Source organism: Rhinichthys klamathensis, unplaced genomic scaffold (assembly GCF_029890125.1).
Source record: "Rhinichthys klamathensis goyatoka isolate OS25496 unplaced genomic scaffold, OSU_Roscu_1.1 h1tg000569l_1, whole genome shotgun sequence".
Classification (NCBI taxonomy): domain Eukaryota; kingdom Metazoa; phylum Chordata; class Actinopteri; order Cypriniformes; family Leuciscidae; genus Rhinichthys; species Rhinichthys klamathensis.
In genome coordinates this window covers 374,939-390,485 of record NW_026607035.1, presented here as the reverse complement: position 1 = coordinate 390,485, position 15,547 = coordinate 374,939, and the positions used below count along the sequence as shown (strand labels likewise).

Here is a 15,547-nt window from a genome sequence, read left to right as displayed (position 1 = left end):
TCCCACTAACTCTCAAAGCGTGAGTGGATTTCTGGATGAAGCGGCACACGGATTGTGTTGTGTCTGCTTAAATGCTCTGATAATGAGATGCTGGTTTTGAATAAAAATGGATAAAAGTTGATTTGCAGTGGATTTCAGTTGCACTCATTGTGTTCAATGCATGACCGTTCAATAATTCCCACATTTCTATTCAACCTCTGTATACATGAATGTATTTGCAATTAATCTAAAACTGAAATCTGACTTGAAATGAACTTTATATTGTTTATTACATTTCAATAAAAGCAGGGGTTAGTGTCCAGGTGTAGTTTAGCTGAGCAGAGAATGTTTTCATTTTCACCATACTAAAAGTCCTCTAACTTCAGGGTTCTTGCTTTTTGTGTTTCTTTCTGTTTCTCCTTTTCTTCTTTGAGCTTGGATTTGCAGGTTGTTCGTTTGCAATCTGCGAGGTCTCTTGTTCCTCGTCGGATGGACTGGATTTTGGTGTGTTCTGCTTTTCCTCACCACCAAATGGCAATGTTGTGCTGTGACAATAACAAAATCACATTAATATAACCAAAACAAGGCTGACAAGAACATATTCAGGTCTGATTTTACCATAAAATATAATTGTGACTTTCATGACAATTAAGAAATTACTGTAATGAGAAAAATAAGATGTTATTTAAATTGTAATATACATATAAACATACAGTTAGAGAGGTTGGGGGTCAGTAAGATTTTGTTTTGAAAGTAGTTCATACTTTTATTCAGCAAAGTTACACTAAATTGACCAAAAGTGACAGTAAAGACATTTATAATGTCACAAAAAACTATTTCAAAGAAATGTTTTTTTTTTTTTTTTTTTACTTTCTATTCATCAAAAGATTATCACAGCTTTCACAAATATTCATCAAAGAATATTTGGGAAAAAATGTATCACGGTTTCCACAAAAATAAGACTTTCAACATTAAAATAAAGTGTTGCTTGAGCAGCAAATCAGCATATTAGAATGATTTCTGTAGTATCATGTGACACTGAAGTAATGACACTGAAAATTCAACTTTGCCATCACAGGAATATATATATATATATATATATATATATATTAAAATATAAAAGTTATTTTAAATTTTAATATTACTGTTTTGACTATTTTTGATCAATGCACCCTTAGGACGCATGAGAGACGACTTTAAAAAATCTAACCAACCCTACATTTATTAAAGCTGCAGTCCGTAGCTTTTTCCCTTTTTGTCGCCATCTCTGTTCGAAATCTGTAACTGCAGTGATTCGCGGAATTATCATCTTTACGTGGGTTGTAAATCGGCATGAAACAGCGTGGATGAACACTGTTTTGAGGCGAGTGCTGCTGTCAATCACCGCGCTGTGTGGATACTGTCATTCAGAATCACAGATTCACTTTTTGAAAGCTTGACCAACATAAGAATTTTCATAAGAAAATGTCTTCTGAACAAGTAACATCCATTTTTGTTCTGACCAACTAAGGGGGGAAAAGCATTCGACATGATAAGCTTCGTTAGATTTAATCAGCGCGATTTACAGCAACCGTGCAAATCATAGCCTACTTTGTTCTCAAATTGTTCATGTTAACAACATCAGCATTGCGTGACTAACGTTATTTAATCTGTTTTATGATTACCTGTGTAGTTCAGAATTCATATTCTCCATAATAGCTAACGTTAAACGAGAAAGGCACAACAAAGAAAACTCCATAACTGTGTGAATTAAGAAAACGTACTGTTACACGATTGAACTATTGAAATGTCTTGTTCAGCAGAAAAAGCTGTCTCATCTTCGGTTTCGAACCCCTTCGGGAGTTCACGCACCTTTCAAAAGCCCCACCGATGTGTATCCTTGTGTTCGCATGAGACGGTTTCTTTCTCTTTCCACCTTAAATCCGAAGTACGAAGTCTTTTGGGTTTTATAACTGGTTAATCTCCAGTTGACACTGATGATTGTTGTTTGGATCTTTCTGGATCCGCCATAAGTTTAATCATGTAAAGTGCTGCGAGAAAAGCCTATCTCTACATCTCCTCACGCGCAGTATAGCCGGCTAGCCGAAACTCCTTCTTTATGTGTACGGGTGTGACGTCATGACGCAAAGACATGCTCGAATTTCCCGCGAAAACCCACCAGTACCACTGGAATTAAAATCATTATTACAAGCTAACCGTTTTGAATCTAGCTATGGCAAGCAGATAGTTTTGAACACTGGCTGAAGATGTGTTTTTTTAAATAATTAATTTGGATTATTTTTAACTTAAAAAAGTTACGGACAGCAGCTTTAACAGTAGTATTTTTATTTATTTATTATACATCACGACAGTATTTGCTGTACAGCCTTTAATTTAGGCTGATATAATTGAAAACAATTTGCATCTGAACAGCATGATTCTCGTCCCTGTATTACTGTACTTGGTTATCAATTAGATTTTCAAACTCAAAAGTCCTAAATGGCCCAAAAATAGGCTTTTTCTTCATGCAAAGCTTTTTTACATTTTATTATGGGGTGAAATAAACGAAAACAAAAAATCTTCCAGATATATAGCCAATAGCCTCACATATAGTAGTCATCATTAAACTTACATCATTGGGAGGTTCTGTCCATCTGTCTGTAGGGGACGTCTCTCCAGCATGGCCACAAAGAAGCCATGTGTCCGTGTTTTTGCTGTGCTCGCACGAAGGCACTGGGTGAAAGGGTTGTGACCCCTCTCGTGCCAGTTCGGAAGAAGATGGACAAGTCTACAAGCAAAGAAAAACTCTCAAAAACTGTCCTCATACTGTGAAAGACATATTAATGATTTTGTGTCCTGGTCTGAGTTTCTGACCTGAATCCAGGGTTGTGCTGTAAGCAGGCCGACACAACCTCCTCGTTCTCCTGTGTGTGAACGGAGCAGGTGGAATAGACGACGCGCTGTACCTGAGGAAACTGCAGCGCGTGGTTGAGACAGTGCAGCTGAAACGCAGCCAGCGCCTGCAGACGCCCGTCCTCCTGCGGCTCGGAGACCTCATCTCGTAGACAAACCATCCCTGAGACAAACAAGCACAAGTCTGAGGCCGCATTTAATGGTTCAAGTGAACCAATTCTGATTTTTCAGACAGACAGGATATGACCTATCATGTAAGCAGGAAAAAGGCACATGGGTTCCGATATTCTCAAATCGTTTTCAATCAATGATTTGTATTATCATCTTGTCTCCGAACATTGCAAATCACATCGTTTTTACTTCCTTTTCGCCTTAAGCTTTTCCGGGTCAGTACATCTACTTTGGGTTGTTTCGCCAAGTGTATATTGTAAATGCAGATATCGAATATGGGTCACTTTTAAAAGGAGATGTAAGCTGGTCGTCAAAGAATTTTCTTTTTTGGATATGGTCAACAAATCAGAATTGGGCATCAAAGACCTGCAGTGTAAATGCAGCCCAAACGGCAAATATCTAAACAAGATTTTTGTTTCATTTCTACAATATAATTACCTGATCCACTGCAGGAGGGGTCCAGAAGGATGTACTTGACTTCCTTGTACTCTGAGCTCTGTGGATCTACTTTCAGAAAATCCTGATTGGCCAGCTGATGACATGTGACCCCAGCACGAAGGAGAAGAGTGCTCATGGTGGACAGGCGTTTGGCATCAAGATCGAAGGCAAACAACTTCCTGTTGTCCATTTAGAAAATAAATTTAAATATAAATTGATAAAATGTAAATATTTAATTTATTTTACTATATATATACAAATATTAATTTATAATTCTATTCATTTTTAATAAATAAATAAACAAAGTTTATATATATAAATGAAGAGTTTGGTTCCAAAACGCGATAAACGCCTTTTTTTTTTATTATTAGTTACTGCAAAAATCAGTATTGTATCTGGTTGGTATTGAAAAGTCAATGTTTAATTTTAAGTAAAATGCGATATCCGCCGTGTTATTCTGTCATGTTTTCTCCCTTTCTTTCCAGACCGTGACAAACGCCAGTCTCCCTTCTCTGCAGAATGCGATATATCCGCTCTCAACCAATCACAACGCACCATTCCACGCAATGTTAACAGTAACGGCAGCGCCTTAAATACACCCGGCTTCCTAGTTTTTCTTATCTATTTTGTACTTTTCGATCAACAAACAAACAAAAAAATTAATAATTTTGACGGCATTGATGAACCTGTGGTTGTTTCTGCGGTGGGTAAGAAACGTAAGGCATCGAATCATTTACATGAGGTGATTAAGAAGATGAGGCACTCGGGAGGAGGAAAAATGTTTTCAATCTTCTTTACAGTTCTTAATAAAAATATTATACTAATAAACGTATGTTGTTGTGTATTTTCAACAGTTTCAATATGAAAAAAAAACTTTTGTATTGATTCAATGGATTAATTGCATTTTGAATTTAAAAAAAATTTGATTTATTGCATTCTGGGGAAAAAAACAATCCGTTTTTTTAATAATAAATCTTTGAAAAACAAAACCTGGATTTTTTTGTTGTTGTTGTTATTATGACCTACAAATGCTATGTGAAAGTTTGAAACAGAAAATAGTGGTTTTCATCTTTCCACTTTCTTGGTAAAGAAAACACTTTTTTACTCAAATTAATCTAAATGGATTTATTGCGTTTTGGAACCAAACTCTTCATATATTTTTATATAAAGTAGTCAACATTTGAAGTGGATTAAAAAAGTTCATCAAAGTTGTCCAAAGACAAGAACGGGTATTGTTCATTGTTCTTTGATGAAAGGTTTTGATCCACTTCATAAAGATTATGGATTATGTCCAGACCTTGATACTTCAGTATTAGATAGTCAGATGCTGTACCCTTTATTTTTCATTATGGCAGCTAGATGGCTGGTTTTGTTTCCTGGAGCTGCACAGGCATCGATGACGTGACTGCCAACCGGAGGGTTTAGGAGGAAAGCAGGAAGACAGCTGGCCTGCAAAACATTTAATTTGAACAGAGAGCAAAATAACATGAGGTTCAACTCATCTTGCAAACAAATGTAGGTGAAGTATAACGTTTTACCTTGTCCTGCAATATAATGTGTCCTGCCTTATAAAGGAAGTGATTGTGGAAGTCTGTTTTTGAACTGAAAACCAGAAGATCTTTGAGATGAAGATCACACAGAAATGTTTTCCCAGACAGATGATCAAGATCCTCAAGCCTGAGATGATGAAACACGAAATAGCAGATCAAAAATACTTCATTTGAAATGCGTTATTTTAGGAATAGTGTTCAGGTTTCTGGAGAAGTTTGTGACGTGCAGAGGAAAACTTACCGCATTGTTGTTCCTTGATATGAAAATCCCTCTCTTTTTAAATAGTCAATGGCGTCATCAAGAGTTGTTTTCAGCGTGTTCACTCGCACATAGCGAGGAATTATATTACCTAAAGAGACAGAACATGCTAATGAACATTAATGGTATCACCAAAATCTAGAAATAGCTTTGTCAAAGGAATGTTAGTATAATTTTAGGTATTTTTTAAGAATTTAAGTTTTAAAAGTTTTTGTTTACATAATGTGTGTATATTATCTTTTATATATATATATATATATATATATATATATATATATATATATATATATATATATATATATATATATATATATATATATATATATATATACACACACACACACACACACACACACACATATACACATGTATGGTTGTGTCTTTGTACATACACATATTTATTAGTATACACACACACACACATATTATGTAAAATTTTATGTTAGATTAGACAGCACACACACATATAGATGTAGGAAAGATGTAAAATGTTTCTCCCAGCCTTAGGGGGGAGCTGTGTTCTGTGAGTGTTTCACTGTGTGAGTGAGCCTTTCTTCACTGGGTGGAGCTGTTTTTTTAATTCAGTTCTATTTTCCTTGTGAAAAGGTAAGGAGGGTTTTCACTGTTCTCTGTTACATCTATTTAATTTCTTTAATTATATTGGCCATCCCTGTAATTTGAAGAAATATATTACTGTTAAAGATGTTAACTAACATATATGTGCAGTTATTTGCGATGGATGGTTTTGTATTTCTGATATTATTTAATGGGTTGTAAATTCCATGTGGTGGAGTATATATTTCTGTGTATTGTATGGTGTTTAACGTTTGTCGGAGTATTTTGAGATTTGTTCTTTGTATTTTGGGTGTATGTGACATTTGACATTAATTGTCATATGCGGAAAGTTATTTTTCCAATCTTTGTGAACCCCCGTGATTTGAGTGTTAATATAACTGCAGCTAAGGCTATGCTGTTTCGTTTTATAGTTTTGTATGCATTTTTATTTTTGATATTGGTTACTAACAGTTCTATTTTCCTTGTGAAAAGATGTTGCTGTGTGCTGCATAGTGGCTGATGCAGATAAAGAACGCATAATAAAGCTTCACTACTGTGACGCCCACGATATCTGTGTCCTCCTCATTCAATCATCATCCAAACACAACGCAGAGACATTTGGGGGAGCACACAGACGGAAAGGGTTACATCTTTGGTGCCGTGACCCGGATCGTTGGTTTCTACGTCAACGGAAGCAATCTGACAAATAAGAAGTGTGAGTGAAAAAAAAAAAAAAAAAGTGACTTTTGTTTTAAAGTGACAGTGTTAAATATATTGGTGGACTGAACTGAGTGTTGCTTAAGAAGAATTTTTTTTCCCCTGTCTCTGAACTTTTGATATTGTGCTATAAGAGTGTTAATTTGAGTAACACATTTGTGAATTGCTGTGTCTTTTGAAACAATATACTTTTTTTGTGCATTCAGGTGTGTTTAAATCTCTTGAAGTGGGTCATTTTTTTATATATTTTTTTTTTCATTTATCTTCATTTATGATTATTTGCTTTCTGATTACAGGAAACATAAGATATATACAACACATTCACTAACAGCATTAATTTGCACGTTACTACATTTTTTCATATTTTTACATTTTCAAACACTACACACAGGGTATTGCACACTACATACACATAGTGTATTGCACAGACGAGGAAATGGAAAGAAGTGGAGGAGAAATGCAGGGTCTCCATGAAACCACCCCTCATCGACCACCTCCTCATCCCCAAGTACCACTAAGGCAGCCCTTCCAGGCCACCCCATGGTTACCAGTAAAGCAGGACAAAATCCAACAGTATGAAATAAGCATGCCCGTTGATGTGAGTATTGAAACTGTATCCCAGCCAAATGATAACCCCCAACAGTCTGTCAGGCCAAAGACAAGGCAGCTAGCTGCACATACGGAGAATGTGCCCCCCTCGGCAGTGAGCTGGCACCAGTTGGGCACCTGCCCCAGCACTTTTGTGCAACAACAGCCCTCAGCTCATGCCCAAGGCCTAGATAACCCATTCTTTGGACTTCCAACCACCATGCCCATGTCTTCAGTTAGCCCACATCCATATAATGTGCCGACTGTTTTGTCCCAAACTAACATTCATGACAATGTCACTACCATTCAGGCTTCACCAAACGTGGCCAACAGAATGCTAACTGACATGTCCCCTTCTCCAAATGACCCATACCTGCCCCCAGCGATGACTGAGCCGCCTAAAACTTACATTCCTACTTGTCCAGGTATGATCCAGGCACCCAATATGTACACTTCTCCATATGGCCTGCACTCTCCTGATGCAATGGCTGTTTCACCCCAAACCAACTTGCCGGGTCATCCAACGGCCTCTCAGGTTCCTCCATCCTTCTGTTATGGTGTGCCAAATGCCATGTACTCAAAACCACCTGACACACTCCAGCCCCCTGCACCTCCTGTTTTGTCTGGAACCAACTTTTTGCAGAAGACAGACTCCGTTCCAACACACCGAAATTACAGTGATCGACAGCGCACCTTACATTCGCATTGTGCAGTTGTGTCGTCCTCCTCACCTCCTGTGTATGCTCCTATGACAGTACCGGTGTCTCATGGTTCACATATGTATGCACAACAACCCGTTTCAGTGCAAAGACCTCAGACTGCTCCTCCGCATGTGGCTCATCAGCAAGATGTATACATTCCTGCCGCTGGAATGACCACGCCACAGCCCAGCTTTACACAGACACATCAAGTTCGAAATGTGCAAGTGTTCAGCGGTGGTCCTGATTGCAGGATACTTATTGAAGACTGGATAAGAGATATGAAGTACCTCCTTGATGCTGGAGGAATGCCCGAAAATCTGTCCTTTTCTACTGTAGTGCGACATTTGAGTGGTGAAGCCAGGAGGCTAGTTCTGAATCTCCCTCCTAACGAGCAGACTGCCGGCAGAGCTTTTGAAGAACTACGAGCTGAGTATAGTGATATGCAGACATCCCTGGACCCATTAGCTGATTTCTATGAGAGATACCAGCGCCCTGGCGAATCAGCGTGTTCATACGCCATTGCTCTGGAGGCCACTTTACGTTCAGTGGAAGATGCTCAGTATGGAGGCCAGCCTTTCCCAGACCGGGACGGCAAACTGACTCGTCAGTTCATGAGAGGATTGAGTGACGAAGAGGTTTTTCACAGGATAGCACCGATGAAGCCTAGACTTCTAAGTTTTCGTGAACTTCAAGCAGAACTTCGTAACCTGGCTCGGGAGACAAGGAAGTTTCAGACACAGCCAAAGGCCAGAAAGACGTATGCACAGGCTCAGTTTACGACAGTGAGTGGTAACCTGAGTGGCGAAAGGCCGAGAACAGAAAAAGGAAATAGGCAAAACACAGATCTTACTGAACTCACAGCCATGGTGAAGAAACTGGTGAGCAGTCAGGAGGATCAGCTTAATAGATTGACGCAGCTTGAGGCTAAAGTTGGAGCATCACCGCAGACGGTGTTTCCTCGCACCCAGAGACCTCAAGAGAGTAGTGACACTGCAGTAAGGGGCGTAGTGTGCTATCGTTGTGGAAAACCGGGACACATTGCACGTCTGTGTCGGACAGTGATGACTGATGAGGCAGCCCAAGCTGAGATTGGAGCAGAGACCAGGCAGAATTTAAATGCTTAGGGCCTGTGGTTACCGGGGCAACCACAGGCATGCAACAGAGTCCCCAGCAACATGAAACGGGCAGGTCGAAACCAGCTGATACCCCGCTGGTAGGTCCCTCTAATGAAGGGGTGGTCGGAGTGAATGGAGAAATGTGTAAAGCTCTCATTGACTCTGGCTCTCAAGTAACTACAATTACTGATGAGTTCTGGCGCCGACATTCTGTCCTATGTGGTCAGGAATTGCAGCCATCAGACATCCCCATTGAAGGTGCCGCTGGTCAACCCGTATCTTATGTTGGTGTGCTTTGCATCAACCTTAAGTTTTTGGGAAGGGTCTACTCAAATGTTCCTGCTTTTGTTGTCCCTGTGACGGAGTACCGATCCAGTGTTCCATTGCTCATTGGGACTAATGTAATAAGGGTTTCCAGAAATGACCTTCAAGCATCATATGGCAGAAAATATCTGGCCAAAGTGAAGTTGACCAATCCTGAGTGGCACTCTGCAATGGTTGCTGTGAGTAAAAGTGAACCTGGTGGAGCTACAGGTAAAGTTGGTCAAGTACAGTATGCTGGTCACAGAATAAGGATACCAGCTGGTAAGGAGCAGGATGTTATTGGCAGAGTTGTGGGTGGACCGAAGAAAACACAATATACAGTTCTAGTGGAGAGCCAGTCCTCCAAAAGAGTTCCAGAAGGCCTTATGGTTGCCAGGCTGCTTGCTAATGTTGAAAAAGGTTGTGTTCCCATCCGACTCTTAAATCTGTCTGGAAAGGATGTTATTGTCAACCCGAGGACCCTGCTTGCAGACGCTTTCCTGGTTCAGAATGTCGTTGAAGAGGAAGAAAAGTGCCAAATGCTGTGCCAGAACCAGTTCATGTGTCCGAGTCAGTGTGAAAATTCAGTGACAGCGTCTTGTCAAAGTCAGCAGCAGACTACCAGTGTTGAGTCCATTAATGGTATGACATGTGGAGTTGATCTTAGTGCTGCAGCAGTAGAAGGTGAGGAGCAGTTGGCGTTGCTTCAGGATTTGCTGAGGAGAAATGCTGATGTCTTCTCCAAACACTCCATGGATTATGGACATACCACCACTGTGAAACATGAGATACCTCTTGTGGACTCTAAACCTTTCCGCCTCCCTTATCGCAAAATACCCCCGTCTCAGTACCAGGAAGTGCGGAAGGCCATATCAGAGATGGAAGAAGCTGGAGTCATTCGGCCAAGCAAAAGCCCATTTGCATCCCCCATCGTTGTTGTTTCTAAAAAAGATGGCTCCCTGAGGATCTGTGTGGACTACAGGAAACTGAATTCCTGCAGTACCAGAGACGCTTTTCCGCTACCAAGAATAGAGGAGGCATTGGAGGCGCTGGGACAGTCAAGGTTCTTCTCGACTCTTGATCTCACATCTGGTTACTGGCAAGTTGAGGTGGCTGAACAGGACAAGCTCAAAACTGCTTTCAGTACCCCCATGGGATTATATGAGGCCAACAGGATGCCGTTTGGTCTGCAGAATGCCCCCTCAACCTTCCAAAGATTAATGACCTGCTGCTTTGGTGATCTGAACTTTGAGAGCCTCCTTATCTACCTTGACGACTTGATTATCTTCTCTAGGACTTTTGAAGAGCATCTTGAGCGGTTAGAAGTAGTGTTCAGCCGGCTCCGCAAACATGGTTTGAAGCTGAAGCCTCAAAAGTGTAGTCTACTGAGGAAAGAAGTACAGTACCTGGGCCATGTGGTGTCTGCGGAGGGTATTCATACAGATCCTGAGAAGATAAGGAGAGTCAGAGACTGGAAGCGGCCGTCGAGTGTGAAGGAAGTGCTAGGGTTCGTTGGTTTCGCTGGGTACTACAGACGGTTCATCAAGGGATATGCAACATTGGCGGCACCTCTGTATAGACTTACCTCTGGAGACCCAAAGAAGAAGAAAAGAGGGGTGAAAGGAACTTCTGGAACTCTGAAACCGTTTGAGTGGACAGATGAATGTGAGAGAGCGTTTGAAGCACTGAAGGAGGGACTAACTACAGCACCAGTTCTGGGCTACCCCGACTTCAGCTTACCATTTGTACTGCAAACGGATGCTTCTGGTGAGGGTCTTGGGGCAGTCCTTGCACAAGTTCAAGATGGTGTGGAAAAAGTAATTGCTTATGCAAGCCGAGGTTTGAGACCACCTGAAACCCGCTACCCCGCACATAAGTTAGAGTTTTTGGCTCTAAAGTGGGCTGTTACAGATAAGTTTTATGATCACCTTTATGGGCATAAGTTTTCTGTGCTGACTGACAACAATCCACTTAAATATGTGATGAGTACAGCGAAGTTGGACGCCACTGGTCAGCGTTGGGTGTCACAGCTTGCCATGTTTGACTTTGGGATTGAGTACAGGCAAGGGAAGTCCAACGCTAATGCCGACGCACTCTCAAGGATGTCTAATCAAGAGGTCATAGAAACTCTTCAGTCCTGCCCACAGTGCATTTCCTCCACGCAGCAAGGCCAGTCCTGTGGGGATGAGTCAGGGAGGAAGGAAGACGTTAGTGAGCAAGCGGAGAGAACTGTTGCATGCAAAGAGGGAGAGTTTCTGGGCCGGGTTGACGAGCTAGCCCATCCATTTGTTGGAGCGGGTACTGATGCGCTGCCTGCAATGACAAAGCTGGAGATCAGAGGATGTCAAAAGGAGGACCCTGTCATTGGGCCAGTCCTACATTACAAGACACTAAACAAAAAGCCAAGACGTGGAGAAAGATTGGAAACGGGGAAAGATGCACGGCTTCTCTTAAAAGAGTGGAGGAGGCTGGTGGTCAAAGATGGAATTCTTTACAGGCAAGTTAAGGATGTTCAGGGACGGTCCATTGCTCAGCTGGTCTTGCCAGAGAAAATGCGACTTTTGGCTAAAACAAGTCTTCATGACGACTCTGGTCATTTGGGATTTGAGCGTACATTGAATCTGTTCCGGGAACGATTCTTTTGGCCGAGAATGCAGTGTGAAATAAAGTCATGGTGTGAGCAGTGTGAAAGATGTTGTCTGAGGAAAACTCCCACTGGAAATAGGGCTCCGCTGGTGAGCATTCACACTAATGCACCTATGGAACTCATCTGCATGGATTTCCTTGTCCTGGAGAAGTCTAAGGGAGGAATAGAGAATGTCCTTGTGGTCACCGATCATTTCTCAAGATTCGCCCAAGCTTACCCCACAAAAGACCAGAAGGCTGTCACTGTGGCAAGGGTGCTGTGGAAGAATTTCTTCTGTCGATTTGGTTTCCCAGCAAGACTCCATGCAGATCAAGGCAGAAATTTTGAGAGTACAGTAGTCAAGGAGTTGTGTAAGCTGACAGGGATTACAAGGACTCATACTAGCCCCTACCATCCCCAGGGAAATGGGACCACAGAGAGATTTAACAGAACTCTGATGAATATGTTGGGCACACTTGATCCTGATAAAAAACCTAAATGGCATGAATACATTGACGCACTGACACATGCTTACAATTGCACTCAACACGATTCGACTGGTTTCTCCCCATACTTCTTGATGTATGGCAGACATCCACGACTGCCTGTTGATCTCCTTTTTGGCCTGTCAACAGCAAAAGAACCATGTGAGTACAGTGAATATGTCCAGACTCTGCATGAGTGCTTGACCTATGCTTATGATGAGGCAGACCGAATGTCGAGGCATGCTAAGGATCTTCAGAAAAAGCACTATGACAAGAAAGCCAAAAGCCACATGTTCCAACCGGGTGACAGAGTGATGGTGAAAGTGTGTTATGTCGAGAGGAAACAGAAGCTAGCTGATAGGTGGGAACCACGTCCATATGTTGTGGTGAAGAAACAGCCAGGAATTCCAGTGTATGTGGTTCGTCAAGAAGATGGTGACAGGGAAAGAGTCATCCACCGAAATCTTCTGTCCCAGTGCATGTTTTTCCCGGTGAGCTCCAAGTACCTGGTACGAGAAGAGCCTGACATGGAGGATGTGTCTGGAATGGACTCAAGTGTTTCGGAGGAAGAAGAGGAAGTAGTGGAGACAATTGAAAGTGGAGACAGTGGCACTATTACACAGTGTACAAGTGTGGAATGGCCAGATGTTGTGGACGAAGAGCATGAACAGGATGGAAGTCGATTGAAAGAGACTGTGAGTGAAAAGGAGGAGCATGGGGAGCAGACGTCGCTGGAAGTCTCCAATCCTGAGCGGCCAGAGAGGAGATATCCTGAGCGGAAAAGGCGCCCTCCAAATAGACTCTCCTTGGAGATACATGTCCTCCAAAGCGAGATTGACAAGGAGAAGGTAGAGAGAGGAAGGAAAGTGTGGGAAAAGGCTAAAGCGAAGAAGCAGCTCTACTTTAGCAATACAAACACACATACACACCCCACACAGACGCTTCAAAGTTAATCTTAAGATTTAAACTGACTTAATTTTGTTTTTTTTTAGTGATGACTGGGACGGCATCATTTAAAGAGGGGGTGGATGTAGGAAAGATGTAAAATGTTTCTCCCAGCCTTAGGGGGAGCTGTGTTCTGTGAGTGTTTCACTGTGTGAGTGAGCCTTTCTTCACTGGGTGGAGCTGTTTTTTTAATTCAGTTCTATTTTCCTTGTGAAAAGGTAAGGAGGGTTTTCACTGTTCTCTGTTACATCTATTTAATTTCTTTAATTATATTGGCCATCCCTGTAATTTGAAGAAATATATTACTGTTAAAGATGTTAACTAACATATATGTGCAGTTATTTGCGATGGATGGTTTTGTATTTCTGATATTATTTAATGGGTTGTAAATTCCATGTGGTGGAGTATATATTTCTGTGTATTGTATGGTGTTTAACGTTTGTCGGAGTATTTTGAGATTTGTTCTTTGTATTTTGGGTGTATGTGACATTTGACATTAATTGTCATATGCGGAAAGTTATTTTTCCAATCTTTGTGAACCCCCGTGATTTGAGTGTTAATATAACTGCAGCTAAGGCTATGCGGTTTCGTTTTATAGTTTTGTATGCATTTTTATTTTTGATATTGGTTACTAACAGTTCTATTTTCCTTGTGAAAAGATGTTGCTGTGTGCTGCATAGTGGCTGATGCAGATAAAGAACGCATAATAAAGCTTCACTACTGTGACGACCACGATATCTGTGTCCTCCTCATTCAATCATCATCCAAACACAACGCAGAGACATTTGGGGGAGCACACAGACGGAAAGGGTTACATATATATACATATACACACAATTAAAAATAATATAATAGCCTCTACATGATTATCATGACCATCACATTATTTTTACATTATTTTACTAATTCAATCAAATGACATACATTCATACAAATAATTGATGCCAACATTACCTTGAGCCTTCTGGAAACCGGAGGGAAGCAGGTCCTGATTTCGACTCACTTTCTTTTTTATTTTGATTCTTGCCAGGGCAGATTGTAATCTGGAGCGATGCTTCAACATCATGGTCTTCCAGGCACCTCCACATTTCACCCCACGGCCGATGAGCAGGTCATACACCAGCACCTGTTGTACACACAATGACACATCTGTGATGCACTGATCAACACAGGCATGTGCTTCACAAGTGACGATTAAAGTACAGTTGTTCACTTTGGCTAAATGGATCCGGAGTTTTGTTTCTTTCAGAAGCTTGGTGCTGTTGATGATCTCCTGCAGAACTGATGAGTATTTCTGTGTTTCACACACAAGTGCAAAGAGTTGCTTGATATTCTGATGAAAAGACAAAAATAAAGTTTAGTTTTTTAAAGGGAATCCATCAATGTTATTATAATTTTAAAACCATTTTAGTCCGCATAAAAAGTAAACAAACATAATCATGTCATGTTTAGTAAAAACAAAACAAAAAAAACCGTCTTGTCGTCAGTCTTGACTCGTGACGTCATTTTAACTCGACTATTTTGTCCCAATACGCTTTATCAAACCTAAGTATACTTGATTACCAAGGAGACACGCACGCTTGAGATAAATTACGAGACATATGTGAAGAAAACAAGGTAAATATCAATTGTAAAACAGATATTGTACTTAAATTTTGTTCAATTAAGCCATATTTGTCACAAGTGCCCATAGCCTACTTGAGACCCCCAATTATGCCATATAGTGACTTGATAATAGATTACCGAGAGACAAATATATCAGCACTTACTTGAAATTTACTGTCATAAACCAGAGTTTTCACAGCACCCTTTTTCTGCTCCACTTTCTCAAGAATCTCTGCCGCTTTCATATAAAGTGCCATGATTAAAATAACACAAGCACTTTATACAGTTAACCGAACACACGTAACGTAATACATTCACATATAACTAAATCGAGTGTCTTTATCCAGTCAATTTCTCTTGCTGTAATGGAGAAAATGCACTACCCACGTTTTCATATTTGCCTGGTTAGTTTTCGCAGCGTTTTTCGACAATACAGAACGTCTTACGATAACTGTAGTACTGATGAATGCCCACTAGGGTGCGCCAAAGACAATTCAACAACTACTTGTAGTTATTGCCAAACTTCAAGAATTTATCTAATGTATTTATGTGATTAATAAATGAGCTTAGAGGTAACTTTTAAAGTCTTCAATGTGAACCATGCAGGTTTTCCTATTA

At 40.7% G+C, this 15,547-nt stretch overlaps 1 protein-coding gene across 1 annotated transcript; it reads right to left on the bottom strand.

Moving 5' to 3' along the window:
- Positions 1 to 342: 342 nt before the first annotated feature.
- Positions 343 to 15,359, bottom strand: nsun5 (NOP2/Sun RNA methyltransferase 5). The gene is made up of 10 exons (XM_056239614.1): positions 15,094 to 15,359; positions 14,538 to 14,657; positions 14,279 to 14,450; positions 5,272 to 5,380; positions 5,019 to 5,157; positions 4,814 to 4,929; positions 3,481 to 3,659; positions 2,833 to 3,034; positions 2,591 to 2,746; positions 343 to 524 (listed from the first exon to the last, which is right to left on the bottom strand). The coding sequence occupies exons 1-10, from the start codon at positions 15,184 to 15,186 to the stop codon at positions 362 to 364; spliced, it is 1,449 nt and encodes a 482-aa protein (XP_056095589.1). The 5' UTR covers positions 15,187 to 15,359; the 3' UTR covers positions 343 to 361.
- Positions 15,360 to 15,547: the final 188 nt, after the last annotated feature.

Bases quoted from the DNA above. Each gene is read 5' to 3' on its own strand.
- nsun5 (XM_056239614.1), bottom strand. From the start codon at position 15,186: ATGGCACTTTATATGAAAGCGGCAGAGATTCTTGAGAAAGTGGAGCAG. The intron at 14,658-15,093 runs GTAAGTGCTGAT...TCTTTTCATCAG, and splicing joins TTTATGACAGTAAATTTCAA to AATATCAAGCAACTCTTTGC. The intron at 4,930-5,018 runs GTAAAACGTTAT...AATGTTTTGCAG, and splicing joins ACATTATATTGCAGGACAAG to GCCAGCTGTCTTCCTGCTTT.